Source organism: Cetorhinus maximus, chromosome 17 (genome assembly GCF_964194155.1).
Source record: "Cetorhinus maximus chromosome 17, sCetMax3.hap1.1, whole genome shotgun sequence".
NCBI classification, from domain to species: domain Eukaryota; kingdom Metazoa; phylum Chordata; class Chondrichthyes; order Lamniformes; family Cetorhinidae; genus Cetorhinus; species Cetorhinus maximus.
The window spans coordinates 92,309,130-92,324,421 of NC_135895.1; the positions used below are offsets into that span (position 1 = coordinate 92,309,130).

The 15,292-nt window shown below is 38.7% G+C and overlaps 1 protein-coding gene across 2 annotated transcripts in view; it reads right to left on the reverse strand.

The window, feature by feature from the left end:
- Positions 1-15,244, reverse strand: part of suco (SUN domain containing ossification factor) — a 73,698-nt gene extending 58,454 nt beyond the window's left edge. For both annotated transcript variants that reach the window (XM_078561573.1, XM_078561572.1), the window contains exon 1: positions 15,089-15,244. In XM_078561573.1, coding sequence (XP_078417699.1) covers positions 15,089-15,141 — 53 coding nt within the window. In that variant the 5' untranslated portion in view covers positions 15,142-15,244. The remainder of the gene's footprint in view (positions 1-15,088) is intronic.
- Between the last annotated feature and the right edge of the window lie 48 nt (positions 15,245-15,292).

The following is a 15,292-nucleotide window of genomic DNA, read 5'->3' on the forward strand; positions in this document are numbered from 1 at the left end:
GTAACCTGGGAGTAAAATCAGCAGAAAACCCTACATAAGTTGCATAAGTTTCTGCTTACAATTACATGTAGAAATTAATAGTGCAGACTTTATTTCCTTGGAAAATTGTCCATATTGAAAAGACATTTTTATTTGGATAATTCCAGCAAAGACAGGCCTAAGTATCCCACATACAAACGACTGTATTTGTTGCATCAATGAGCAAATGATAAACTTAGTGGATTAAGTCACCCTAGTTATGAACAACCGCATTTCATTAGTCAAGCTTGTACGATATGCAAAAATTCTTAAAAACGAATGCACAAAAATATTTTACATTAAGTGTTGCGAAGGCATGAGCTAATGTTGATTTTTGGTGAGTTCAGATCACATGCATGTTGAACACAGTTTGCGTTTCTAGACTGACTAAACTCAATGTATTTTATTTCCAGGAAAGGTGTTAAGCAGATATATTAAAATAAGCCATAAGTTAGGCAAATTGGTACATCTCAAGGGGTTCTGGGAAACTTAGCACACTACGTCAATGCCATCTGTATTAGTACCAACTACATTTTAATGCCATTTCTTTTTCTCTTGAATGTCAGTTACTTTTGGCATGTAGCCAGTTCTAGGAAATCTCCAAAATTAAGTCCAGATTGATTGCATTCACAGGGCTGCCACATAAAGCAAACTTCACACATTCATTTAACCGGCTACAACAGCTAACTAATTGACATTCTGCTAACCGTGTATTATTTAGCATCCAGCAGGGTCTCTAGGGGATGAATCAATGGTACTCTAGTGTGCAGAGATTCCATACCAATGCCTTCATTTTTTTGAATAAAGGCATTTCTAGGGTCCTCTTCATTTTTTTGAATAGACCCTAGAAAAGTGGATAATTTGCCTTTGGTCTCTAATTAGTGCTTTCTACATGCTGTCAAAGCATACCACGGCAGCACAAATGGATTTTTAACAGTAGCCCAAAGGGCAACTGTCAAAGATAATATCCTGTACAGCTATTAGGCCCATGAGGCTCCTGCAGAACAGGAAGAGTAAGTTAAGCTGCCCTTCGGCATTCCTATGAGCAAGTTAGTTAACATAAAATGTATTCGACCAACTATAAAGATTACTTCTGTTTCACCATGGGCTTACCATGGTTCTTTGCATTATAGATTTCAAGCAGCTGTTGGTTGGGACTGTCAAATCTGTTCTACGTTTAGCATCATGGCTTAGAGCACCTACATAATGCACGCTATATATACTCAAAAACTAACCAACACAAAATTGATAGGAGGACTTAAGACATATTAAATGCTACCAAAAAATGTCAAATAAAAGAAAGTCCACCACAGAATAGCAGGAAATTCATTGACTTGTGGGCCGAAGTTAAAGTTAATAAAGAAACATACAAAAAAAATTTAAAATTGCATATTCCATGTTAGGAAACAAAGTTTGAGCAAATGAAGGCTGTGTACAATTTTCATATAGCCTAGAGTATCAATAGGAAATCATCGAACAAACTAATGCAAGAGTGCAATGGTAAGCAGCAATATGGACTCAAACTATTTTGAAGCCTTTGTAGAATACTGCCAGATGCACAAAATGCCAAAAAGATTAATTAGCTATTTAAAATGTCACGACACAAACTTCATTTTTAAAATTCCAGTTCTTGATGTTGTTTGCTTTGCTCACAAATTTCTACCTCAAAAACTACATGACCCCTCCATTTTGGATTAATATTCCCTAATTGATTGTGCACCCTTTCCAGCAGTGAGATACTTTTTTGGATTCTTTCCCATCAAAAAACATCACTGTCGTCCTTTAAAAACAGTGCCATCTACCATAGGAATAAAATAAAGCAGTATTATGGCTACAAACTGTTTAAAAACATGGACTCTACAACCTCCTGAATACTAATCTCACTTGCACTGCCATAGGGAAGCAAAGATGAAGCCAGGTAGCTAGTACACCGAGTATTTCCAGCATTTTCTCTGTACACTTACTAAGCCACGTCTTTCAGCAGCCAGTTCAAAAGAAGCACCACTCGAGGCACAAAAGTCGTTTGCCGGCAAATGCATTATATAAAAGTAACACACATGCAAAGCACTACTTTCTACTGACCAGAAGTGACCATTTTAAAAGCACATGCCAATCTGCATATTTCCCTCAGACAGCAATAAGCTTCAGGAAATCCTAAACAAAGCTGCAAGAATATATTTGTGAATTACACAGCACAATGCTCCTGTTATTATAAAACATCAAATTGCCTGGCTTACTGCAAGCAGTGTCACCGGAGATCTACTAATAAGTAATGAAAAACAAATGCTGCCCCTGAGACACACCACTGTACTGTTCATTGCAGCTCCATTATCTTTAGGGCTCAAAGAAGAAATTATTCCCCACAGGCGAAGTCGTCACCAAATGAACAATTTGAAAGGTTCAAAGTTTTTCAGGAGGGAAGGGAAAGCAAAGCATGAGGTAAGTTGGCCTTGTGCTTTTTTGCTGCACAACACTTTCATAGTTGAAACCACCACCAAATTGAGGTAGCCAACATTTTTTTGCTATCAAAGAGTGTGTAGTTGTAAAGTCAGAGAGCCATTCCACTAAATGTAATCACATTACACTTGGCAATTTTGGTTTTTGATACTGTGCTATATTTGTTCTCAGTTACTAATCATTTTGGTTACTGGTTATTAGGTGGCACATTTCAAATCCGACATAAGTTAGGAGGCATCAAGACAAAGCTGCAATTTACAAAAATTCTGCTCTGCAAATTCACTTTTAAATTATTAGTTGATATAAACTAATTGTATTAAACTAAAATATTGAGAAAAATATGGTTTTGTTTGAGAATTTGCCAAAGGAAAAGCTAAACTTAAAAAAAAATCCATCAGCATCTCCATCAAAATTCAAAGCTAAGTAGCAATAAATTCAATCATTCAAAGGGAGTTTTCCTCAAGAAATAGCAAATCTTTAGTGAGACTGAGATAGTGGTGTCTTAATATTACTCGTTAGCATTCTGGCAAATAGTTACTGATATCTAACATTGCTGCTCATTGCCCATGCCTGTGGTATCCATTTCAGACAGTTTTACAGAATGGATTTTGTTAACATGGAGCAGAACAAGACAAAACAAAAAAGTAGTTAGCTAACACAAGCTTTCTGAATGGTACCTGCTGTGCTTTGCTCATTCATCAAGACTAACTACCCACTCATTGCTCAGGGTGACCAGAATTGCTCCAAGCAGTTTGGATGGTTAATTCAAGAGGTTACCAAACCAAATCCATAATTAAAAGGCATGCTACCACAAGAAATATTAAAGTAGTTCAAAAACAAGACAACCCAGCCCAGCTAACAGCATTCAAATCATATTTAGGAGCTAGATGATTATTTATTTGCTGCCTTGGTGCCAAATGTGTATTCAACACCCCTTTTGACATGTGATAGTGGTGTCAGAAAAGGAAAAATCAAACTCAATGGTTCCACAGTACCTATTTAAATTGTGATTTGTTCAGTCAAGAATAATTTTTAAGAGAGCAAAACTTAAGTACTGCAGCAGAGACAGGATACAAGAAAAGTAGAACATCTGGGGATTTAGTAACTGCACCACACACCAGGATCCAGGGTTCGATCCCTAGTTGCACGGCGGTAGAAATTGGACCAGCCCCCACCTCTTAATTCCTACACAGTAACCTCTGAAGACATGTGCGGATACCTGATCAGGATAGTAGTAAACTTAACTGCCATACTCGCATGCACAAAATATCCCATGAATACTCAGCTGTTCTCCTCCTACATAAATAATTGCTGACTTGACATTTACTAGACAAATGCTAGTTCCATAAGAAACTGGGAACTAAGCCCAGTCACAAGTTGCTATGTTTATAAGGGGGGGAGAATCATGAGCTGTACAAGGTGTTCTTTATGCTCCTGCCTCTTGTTCTGCTTAACAACAGACCAAATGAGTATTTTATTGAACTAGCATGAGACTCTATAAGGAGAAATTTCCACAAAGGAACTGTTAGCGTACAGCAGTTGTTCTCAGCAACACAGGGTTTGCATACTGCACGGTATTGCAACCATGAATTCATTACGTACTTCCATGGTGAAGGACATTATGGAGGCAGCCAACAGTGACAACTAAATCACATGACACATGATCCAATGGCACTTCACTAGAGTTACTCACACAAACACAAATGAAAAAGGCTTATGCAATATTAAAATAATGAGGTTTGCCCATAAAACAAGACAGCACAAGATAGCAAAAGAATTACTTGCACTTTTATAGTTTATATAGCTTTTCACAACCACCAGATGTCCCAAAGCACTTTATAGCCAATGAAATACTTCTGAAGTGTAGTCAGTGTTGTAATATAGAAAAGAGTAACAGCCAATTTGAGCACAACAAGTTCTCACAAACAGCATCAATAATGATCAGATAACCTGTTGTGACACTGATTCAGGGACAAATATTGGTTAGGACATCGGGATAACTCCCCTCCCACAAGAGTGTCATGGGATCTTTTAAATCCAACTGACGATGGCTCTTTCAATAGTGTAACATTCCCTCAGTACTGCGCTGGAAAGTTAACCTTTGACTTTTATGCTAGAGTGAGACTTGAACCCAGACCCTTGTGACTCAGATGAGAACGCTACCAGCTAAGCCATGGCCGACACTGCCATAATGTGTATGGAGCATGTGGATGGTCTCTCTCCCTCTCTCACATCAGAGACAGAGACTTGGGAGTGGGGCTCCTTCCTGACTCCAGTCAGGGAGTGGCAGACATCGCAGGAAAATTATATAAAGGAATTAAAATATGCACATATGCTGAACAATGACTGAAAAAAAATGCAGGAAGTTTGTATAGTTATTATCCAAGTGCAAATAACCAGTGTGCCATTTGTCACATTCCAGTTACCACCAGCATGTAAGGTTTTCTGCAGGATGTATGTATGTAAAGTGATTGAAAGCTGTCCCAGTTTAAGAAATTGAGAATGCCTTCTTTTGTTCTTGTTATGCAAAGCCCCAAGAGCCACAGTACAACAACATGCATGGAAGCACTTACAGGTATTAAAAATCAGTTTCATTTAAAAGGTTATTTGCTGTTCCAAACACTGGACATGTTTAGAACCATTGCTAGTTGGTATAAACTAGTGAGATGAGTGCACGCTGCTGGATAACTCATTAGCTAATTATCTAAAACTCACTTCATGATTGCTTCCTTTAACCTGTTGAGCATCCAAATTTAGAGAAACTGCATATTTGGGAATAGAATAATCGGTCTTCCACTTACCTGCGTGACACTCTCAACAACTAGAATAAAAGTTTATCTTTAATCCATACACATCTGATTCCAAATAGAAGATAGCTCCGTACAATATTGAAGCAGGGAGTGTCCAAGCTCAACATTCTAATATATGAACACAAGCACTCACAATGAAAGAAAATGTCATCCCATTTCCCATCATGCCCACCAAGGAAGATGCAGGTAGATTTCAGCAGCGATGCACAAAAGACATGAAACCTACAACAAGACTTTGTGGTACATTTATTCATTTTACATGTGTGCCATTTAGTCATTTCTTATACTTAATTTTCGGAAGGGTTGACAATAAGACTTATTCAAGGCCACTATTATCCACAAGTGAAAGCTAGCCGACAGAGCAACCAGACCACTTACCCCTTTTACCCAGTTTCTTTTGTGTCCAAGTTGAGCTTGTGCATGAAAACCTGGGTGGATGGTTGCTAAACATAGCAGTGTTATATTTATCAAGTATTAAGGGCATAATGAGAGGGCTTGTACAGTGTTCAGGCTTACTGATAAACCCTATATAAAAAGATTAAAAAGATGCAACCATGCTCCATTAAGCTTTCATGTCCCACAGTGACAGTTCATATTAACCTGATTTCCCTGTCTCTTCAGAAAATGCTTGGACATAACCTGCCTGCATTTAAACTGTCCAAGATAAAGAGCCTAAAATTTTCCAACTACTAAAGATCAAAGCAAAAAGTAAAGGGCTAATACAAGATTGATGAATAGCACAGATGTCTTAACGGAAAGGTCAGGGAAATAGGCGAAGTAGGAAGGAATAGAAGGAATTGCTGACTGGGTTAGATGGAATAAGGCAAGGAGGCGGCTCAGCTGGAGCATAAACATAGACCAGTAGGGCCAAATAGAATTTACAGCTCAGAAACAGACTCTGAAAAGATTGCCATTTGAAAGTCTGTACTAATTCTTACATTATTTATCAGCCACAGTGAAGTGATTTAAAACCCAAAAATCACTTGGAAAGTAAAGGTGAGTTCAAATTGCTTGCGATTATTAGTGTTTAAAAAAAAAGCACAATGGCTGTAAAGCACTTCGAGACATCTGGTGGTTGTCCTTCTTTCTTACAATTTGCGGTGAGAAACAGATATGCCATTTATATGCCACAAATTGCAGAGGAATTTGTGCTACTCTGCTGTAAAACATTCCTGAGATATTCAAGAAATTGCTGGATATGCACCTCAAATATGAATTAAACTCACCTTAGAAAGTTAGGGCTGATATTTCACAACTCAAGGACTCTTCTAAATGGTGAGATTTAGGTTCTGCTTTGGAGACCCAAAAAGGGAACAATTCTGTAAATCAGGAATTAAAGGGAGGGAGGAACCTAGGAAAATTAGAGGGAGGAACCTAGGAAAATTACAATCATCAGGAATGTGGTACCTAGCAAATTGTTGGAACTGCAGGTTGACAAGTCCCCAGGTCCTACTGGATTTCATTCTAGGGTCTTAAAAGAAATGGCTAGTGAGATATTGATGCGTTGGTTTTAATTTTTCAAAATTCATTAGATCCGGGGAAGGTTCCATTAGATTGGAAAATAGCTCATGTAGCTTTATTCAAAAAGGGAGGGAGACAGAAAGCAGGAAAGTATAGGCCAATTAGTCTAACATCTGTCATAGGGAAAAAGATAGAGGCTACTATTAGACATCATAACAGGGCACTTAAATAAATTCAAGGCAATCAGGCAGATTCAACTTGGTTTCATGAAAGGGAAATCATGTTTAACCAATTTAGTGGAGCTCTTTGAAGTAGTAACAGGTCCTGTGGATAAAGGGGAGCTGGTGAATGTACTATACTTAGATTTTCAGAAGGCATTTGATAAGGTACCTCAAAAGGTTATAGCCAAAAATATAAGCTCATGGTGTAGGAGGTAACATTGGCATGGATAGAAGATTGGCTAACTAACAGGAAATGGGGAGTACACATAAATGGGTCATTTTCTGGTTGGCAGGATGTGACAAGTGGCGTGGCATAGGGATCAGTGCTGGGGCCTCAACTCTTTACAATTTATATAAATGATTTGGATTAAGGGACTGATGGTATGGTTGTTAAATTTGCTGATGACACAAAGATAGGTAGGAAAGTAAGCTGTGAGGAGGACATAAGGAGGCTACAAAAGGATAGATAGGTTAGGTGAGTGGGCAAAGATCTGGCAAATGGACTATAATGTAGGAAAAAGTGAGGTTGCCCATTTTAGTAGGATGAATAAAAAGGAAGAGGCATATCATCTAAACAGTGAGAGATTGCAGAGCTCTGAGATGCATAGGGATCTGGGTGTCCTAGTGCATGAATTGCAAAAGGTTGATATGCAGGTGCAGCAAGTAATTAGCAAAGCTAATAGGATGTCGTCAGTTATTGCAAGGAGAAATGAATACAAGAGTAGGGAAGTTATGCTTCAGTTATACACAGCACTGATGCGGCCACATCTGGAGTACTGTGTACAGTATTGGTCGCCTTATTTAAAGAAAGATATAATTGCATTGGAAGTAGTTCAGAGAAGGTTTACTAGATTAATACCTAGAACGAACGGATCGTCATGAGGAAAGGTTGGACAGGCGAGGCTCGTGTCTGTTGGAGTTTCAAAGCGTAAGAAACGACTTGATTGAAAAATATAAGACCTTGAGGGGATTTGACAGGGTGAATGTGGAAAGGTTGTACCCTCGTGAGAATTTAAAACTCGAGGTCACTGTTGCAAAATAAGGGGTCACCCATTTAGAACAGAGATGAGGAAATATTTTTTCTCTCAAGAGGATTGAGACACTTTGGAATTCTCTTCCTCAAAAGGTGGTTGTGACAGCAGTACTTGGATATCTTTAAGGCAGGGATAGGTAGATTCTTGATAAGCAAGGGGGTGAAAGGTTATTGAGGGTAGGCAGGGACACGAGGTCAAAACCAGGTCAGCTACAATTTAAATGAATGGCAGAGCAGGCTTGAGGGGCCGAGTAGCCTACTCCTGCTCCTAATTCTTATGATTGTAATTAAGACTCTGAAGACTCACTCCTGCAGGTGGTAAATTGTTCTGAGAGATGTTTTAATTTTTCTTACTTTTCTGTTCTCTATTTTTTTTCTCATTCTCATTCCAATCGTTCTTTCTCTATCTATCCAATTTGACTTTAATTCACCCTTTCTTTTTCTCAGTCATTAGCTCTGCTTCTTTCTCAAATCGTGAAATCTCACTGTTTGAGACGACAGACTATTGGTGCCATCATTCAACCAAGATTGCAGAATCCCACTATCATCTCAGACTTCCAGCAATTTGCACCACAATTTTGAGAGCAGGGGGAGGAAATCGAACTCAGCAAAATCTGGTCTATTAAGTGAACTTGTGCAATTTTGGAAAGCAAGAATAGCTGAGAAACCATTTGAGATATTTAGTAAACATAATCTGTTCAAGCAGGCAGATTTATATTTGCTTCATCACGTTTCCATTAGTAAGAACCACCACAGAACTAAATGTGCAGAGTGGGAAATAATAGGTTTTGAATGGCTAGAGTTAAAATAATCTGTTGTTTTGAACATTGTCTGAGTGCAAGATGGCATTGTGTTGATATTTACTAAAACCATTTATTCACCTTTCATACAAAACTACATTTAGTACAAACCATAAATAGACGACTTAGGCTGTAATGCAGTCAATTTGCTTGTGAGACTAAACATTCCAGCACAGCAGTGTTTAAACATTTAAAAATGGGCCCATTAGTTGAGAATTCAATTACATTTTGCTACAAGAAAAATCTAATGCAAAATGCATAATGCAAACAAGTACTGACTTTTGGCATGCCATAATCTTAATTGCAACTCAATTTAGAAATTTCAAAGATATTTACTTTTTTCCATAATATAAGTTATACCAAATTTACTAGCAAATGCTATGGTTTTACAAGACCTAGAAATGGCACTCAATAAAAACATCATTTTGAAACCTTTATTGCACAAGCATGGCATGAAAACTTTATTGATCTAAAGGTGATATTTATACTGTACACATTAGGGCAATTAACTGCAATTTATCACTTAAATGCCCACATAAATGGATTCTGGAAATGTTTGATGCATAGAATTCTTAAGGCAGGAATTTCTGTGGTTTGAAAACCACAAGCCTGGAGCCAGTCATCAAGGCCAAATTTCTTCTCTTTTCTGTATTTATGATTATTTTAGAGCTCTCAATCATCAAAGCTGGCAGGCCGCTCAAGAAAACATTTAAGCAATAAGCTATGCCATGGACATCCACAGGAACTCCAACACATCAGAAGAGGGGCATTGAAGGCCTGATCGGTGTATTTACAAGATTAAAAAGCTGGGCCAAATTTAGACGAAAATGTGAAAAACAGAATTCTCTGGATAGTTTTGATATTCGGATACAAATGGACATGCATTTATCACATTTTGCCAGTTAAAAATACAACTAAATATGACTAAATAGATAATCTGGGTTAGAAGAAAGTTCAAAGAGGCTAGACACAAAAATAACTTCTGGAAATCAGAACAACACAAAATGCTGAAACACTCAACAGGTTAATCAGCATCTGCAAAGAAAGTTAATGTTTCACCTAAAAAGGGTAACTATTCCATTCTCTCCATCAAAGCAATCTGACCTGCATTTTCTGTTCATCTCAGACAGACTGGCTTAATTACAGAACGAAAACAAAAAGGACAACTTGTGCCTAGAGGCAGAGTAAAGATGGATTCATACCATCGACTGAAAGGAAAAGAAGCCAAGAAACACTCGCATTTTAGGAGTAAAGTTGAGCAGTATTATGACCAATAATTCAGGGACAGTTTAAGGCCACCTAACAAGCTGAAAATTAAAGTCAATCACGAGGGACTCAACTAGAAACCATTCATAGGTACATATAAAAGAGAATTCAACTTCATCTTGACAGTAAAACCATTTATGATATAAGGATGTCAAATACCATAAACTTAAATAATAAGCACACAATTAATCAGTTATACAAGGACTACCTGCAGCATAATCACGAGACAGACAAGTCAGGGAGTGAATTCTGCACATCTCTGCTCATCCATCTAGACAAAAAACCTAAAATTCCCCTGAAAATATCATCAAATGGAATGCTGAATGATTTCAAGAGGTTTTAACTCTTCTGCCCTACCTGCCAGACCATGTTGAGCATTGATCATGCAATTACAAATTCTTCTTCACACCTACCCTCAACTTCTTTCACTCGTTTTAAACTTTGACATCTTGAAGTAAGCCTAACTTACCAACTATCTGCATGCTTCTGACATCTACAATGTTTTTAAACACCATCCTCATAACTGCAGTCGTTTACCCTCAGCAGCAGCTTTTATTGAAGGAGTTTTCAAAACTTGAATATACTTGATGGTTTTCCACTGTCCATCCAAGTCACCTTCACAAAAACATCAAGGTGGTTCAGAATTCATCAACTCATGGTATATCTTCGCAATTTTAATTTCCAGCTTCATTACACTCTGGGACAAATATTATTCACCCCCAGTGATTTGTTATTTTGAGCCTTCAGCAAAGTACTGAAATCTGCAGATTATCTGTCTTTGGGACATGTCGCTGTTTTGAGAACACTTCAAGAAATATTCATTGTCATACTAGTCTCTGATTATCCTATTAACAACCTTTCAGGCTCTATTCTCCTGCTATAAACCAAGATACTAAAAAGCATTTCTTCAGTTTAACATTTCACATCTTAAAAGCTGGAAAAGTTGAAAAGCTGCAGTCCTCAGCTCCTCTTACGTTTTGCCCCTCTGGTTACTCTGACATATTTCTGAAATGGTGTGTAATCTTACTCATGGTCATCCTCCTCTGCTACTTGAAAAGATGAACAAAGCTTACTTTTATTTCCAATTTCATATTACCTTGTACTTGCTTGGAAATCAACCTGTTTTAACACTTTGAGACTTTTCAAATGGTGTCTCTGGAACAGGAGTAGTCATTCAGCACTGCAAGCCAGTTCAGCCAATCAGATCATGCCAGTTCTGTACCTCCTTGATATGCTTACCTAATGAAAATATCTATCTTGAAAATTTCAATTGGCCCAGCATCCAGTTCCATATGTGTGAAGAGAGTTCGAGATTTCCACTTCAGTGCTTCTTAATTTTACTTGTAAATAGCCTACTAATTTTAAGTTTGTGTGCTGTTGTTCTGGACTCCCCCACCAGAGGAAATAGTTTGGTAAATACCCTACTAAATCCCTTCAAATATCTTGATCAAACTATTCCTCAACCACAAACTCAAGGGAATACAAACCAGGTCTATGAAACCGGTCTTTGTAATTTAACCCTTTAAATCCCAGTATCATTCTGGTGAATTTGCACTGCAACCCCTCTAAGGCCCAACAAACTCAGTGGTAGTATTCTTACCCAATTGAGAAAGTCAGATTCAAGTCAGTCCTGAGACTCGAGCACACAATCCAGGCTGCTACTACGTTACTGAGAAAATACTACACTGTCAGAGGTGCAGTCTTTCAGACATTAAACCCAGGCCCCATCTACCCTCTCAGCTGGACACAAATGATAAAAATACTATCTGAAGGGCAGCAAGAAAGATTCTCCCAGTGGCCTACTCAATATGCATCCCTTAACCGCTGTTCACTAAAACAAATTAAATGGTCATCATCTTAGTGCTGGTTGTGGGACCTTGTATATGCAAAGTGGTTGCTCCATTTCTCGATGTTAAAACCGTGACTAGACTCGGAAGTACCTTATTGGCTGTAAAGCACCTTGGGAAGTCCTGGAATCATGAAAATTGCTTTATAAAACGTAAATATTTAATTTTCCTAAGATTTGGATCCCAAAACCAAATGCTGTACTCCAGGTGGGGTCTGACCAAGGTTGCTTACAAATTAGACAATTTCCCCCTCTGCTTCCTTGCGACAAAGGTGAACATTACATTAGCCTTTGTAATTACTTGTTGTACCGGTGCACTAGCTTTTTGTGACCTGTGTACGTGGATAAATTTTCCTCCCCTTAGTCCAAGCTGGTGGTCTGTAGATGTTTTAGCTCCATGTGTTAGAAATCCCCTATCTGATTATTTTACTGGATAATTTTCCCTTCCTACTTCCAACCTAGTGCCCAACATATAAAAATACATCTTCTTTCCCTTTTACTCTGTCCATCTGGAATATTCAATAATCACCTATTGACCTAAACCATCTTTCAGTTATATCGACTGCATTGCAGTCCCAAGTTCCAAAACAGTCTGCAGTTAGAATATGCATGAATACTCCCAGTATTCATAAACAAGCACTTTCCTTGTGCCTTCAATGCTTAGCACTTGTCAGAGAAAGAAACTTGTATAGTGCCTCTGGCCACCTCAGGTAATCCCAAAGGATGCTGCAGCCAACGGTGTACTTTGAACTCTAGGCACTATTGTAACACAGGAAATGTGGCAGCCACAGCAAGGTTCCACAAACAGCAATGGGTTATCAACCAGATATCAGGCCATAATTTGCAGTAGCAGGGCAATGGCCAGTGTCTTCCTTTAGTTAGATTTTCTCATTTAAATTTTTTGTTTGGGAAGCTGCTGAAAGTGAGAGATGATAATGGCGCAAGGGAAACAGGGTGTCTGGGATTTGAGTGAACCAGGCAAGTAACAGGGTATCTCCTTACCAATCAAACTGAAGGATTGCAAAATTAAAGCAAAACACTGTGAGGGGCTGAATTCAATGTCAAATCAGGTGCAGAATGAGAAATTGGGAAGGAAAGAAAAGATTGGAGAGAGAAAATCATTTTTAAAAACCTCCAAAAATTAAAACCTGAGAAACAGGACTCCACACTTTCAATAGTTAATATTCAAAACCAGAGAGGTTGTTTGGTAGTAATTAACACTTAATGATGTCAGTAAAAGAGTAGTTAGACTTGAAGTGACTTTGAGGTGTGTTTAGTTCATATCTTTCAGGCAAATACAGCAACTTCAACCATTCCATGGATTTAAAGGGAACCACACAGCTTTCCAAAAGCAGCATCTCAATAACAGTGGAGCAGAGCAACTGGGACAGCAACTGTTGGTTATCCCCGCTTAACTGTGCATCTGCCCTTTGCCATTAGCCTCACTGTTAATTTGGCAGAAAAATCTGTGCCAATCTATTTAGAAATGCTGGCTGAGGAATAAATATCCCTGATTGTCTTGGCCATTAATTCAATCAGGAAATAGTCTCTTTTAGCGAAAATTGGAAGTATACATGAAAACATTACTTTACATCCCACTTAGTATTGTTTTGTGATATTTTGTGTTCCTGAACAGTTATATGGAAGTCACTATGTGGGAAAATTCTGAAAGCTCACAAGAGGCACTTCTAATTTAATGACCTCCTTTTGCATGAAAAAAATTATTCAATATGAAGTGTCTTAGAAGAGAGATTAATGCACAAGTCAGACTCAAGCTGCTATTAAGATTGGAACATTAAGATGGGTGATTAATGAAAAAAATCTCAAAGTCAAGATGACACAAGTGATACCAACTGAACTTGGACAGCTAAGAAACTACAAACACTCGATTATCTTTGAGGCCATGCTAGATATGCTAATGTTATAACCACACTGGGGGCAAGAAGAAATCCAAATTTAGGACTAGTACCACCTCACTCATGACTTTCATTCACACAGAACAGGCAACCACAAAAACTCAATTTGGAGGTGACTCTTTCAGCCAATTCGCAATCTCTATATACTCCACTTCTGTTATAGGTCCAAGGGCCACCATGTTTTGGGAAATTCAGCAGAACCATGAAATTAAACAATTATCGAGAAGGAAAAAAAGAGCCCTGACCTGGCTCGACAGTTAGTCACTTGTTTGATCTGGACAACAAATTGGCTGACACTGCAGGTGATCTCTATGCCAGCCTGAAGGAATTAGAGGCCAAAAAGTTGAGAGAAGGAAGACGGTGGCCTTAACTATAATTGGTAGTGTTGAACCCTGTGGCAGAGATTCCTACCAGGTCTCTAACTGCTTTCATGCTTAAGTTCTCCTCAGTCACCATCAGTACCTGCAAGTACGGTTGTTGGCATAAAGGCAGATATAGGCAGTCCATCTCTGTTGCCATTCCTCTAAAACGTTAGTTCTCTGATCATCTTCACTCTCTTGCATGAAAACCTGACTATTTGAAAGCAACTTTCACACCACACAATAGAATTCAAGTGAATTAAAGTAAAGGGAACCCCTGTACGGCAGGTGAGGAGCTCACTCACTAGCTTTTAATGGCCAGCTGACAATGACTGTTGATTTGGAAATTGTGAAAATGGAAGGCTTTCATCGTGTCAGGAGACAGGTGACAAGATATTACAATTAGCACATCAGTCTTTAAATATAGTAAAAAAACACCAACTGTATATTCAGAATAGAAAGTATATAGAATTTATGATATTGGGGGATGCAAGAACCACCAGAAAAAACATTAAACCTTTGACACCATTCAGTGGACAGCAGTGAGTGGAAAAAGCTGTAGACTGGCCAAAACAGCTTCAAGAAACCAACAATGCACACAACTGTGACCTAAATTCAAGGATTTGAACCGACTTCCACGCAGAGGACAAGAAGCCAAGATCTTTTTTTCTTTTTAAAAAAAGTCGACACTGCCCTTTCCATATTCTGAAACTTCAATCAGAGAAAAAAAAAACATTCCTCATTTCAAATAAGGTGAAGCTGCTTTAAAAAAAAGGGAAATACCGCCCTGCTGCAAGGCCGGGCCTAGCCCTGCTGGAACTCAAAGACTAGCCCTTCGCGGCTGGTGGGGGGGGAAAGTTAATAGGAAGACGGTAGAAAGAGCGGCGGGACGGACACTCACCAATACAACACCGAGAGAATCAAACATACAAATAAAACGTGCCGCTGGTTCATCTTTTCACAGTGATTGACATCGTCGTGGTTCTTCCCTCCAACCGGCTGCCGGGTGGTTGGTTTAACACCCTCGCTTCCAGCCGCTCACTCAGCTCCCCATGGAGTGTCCCCCCCGGAGCCTTTCCCCCTGCCCCTCACAGACACACACGCA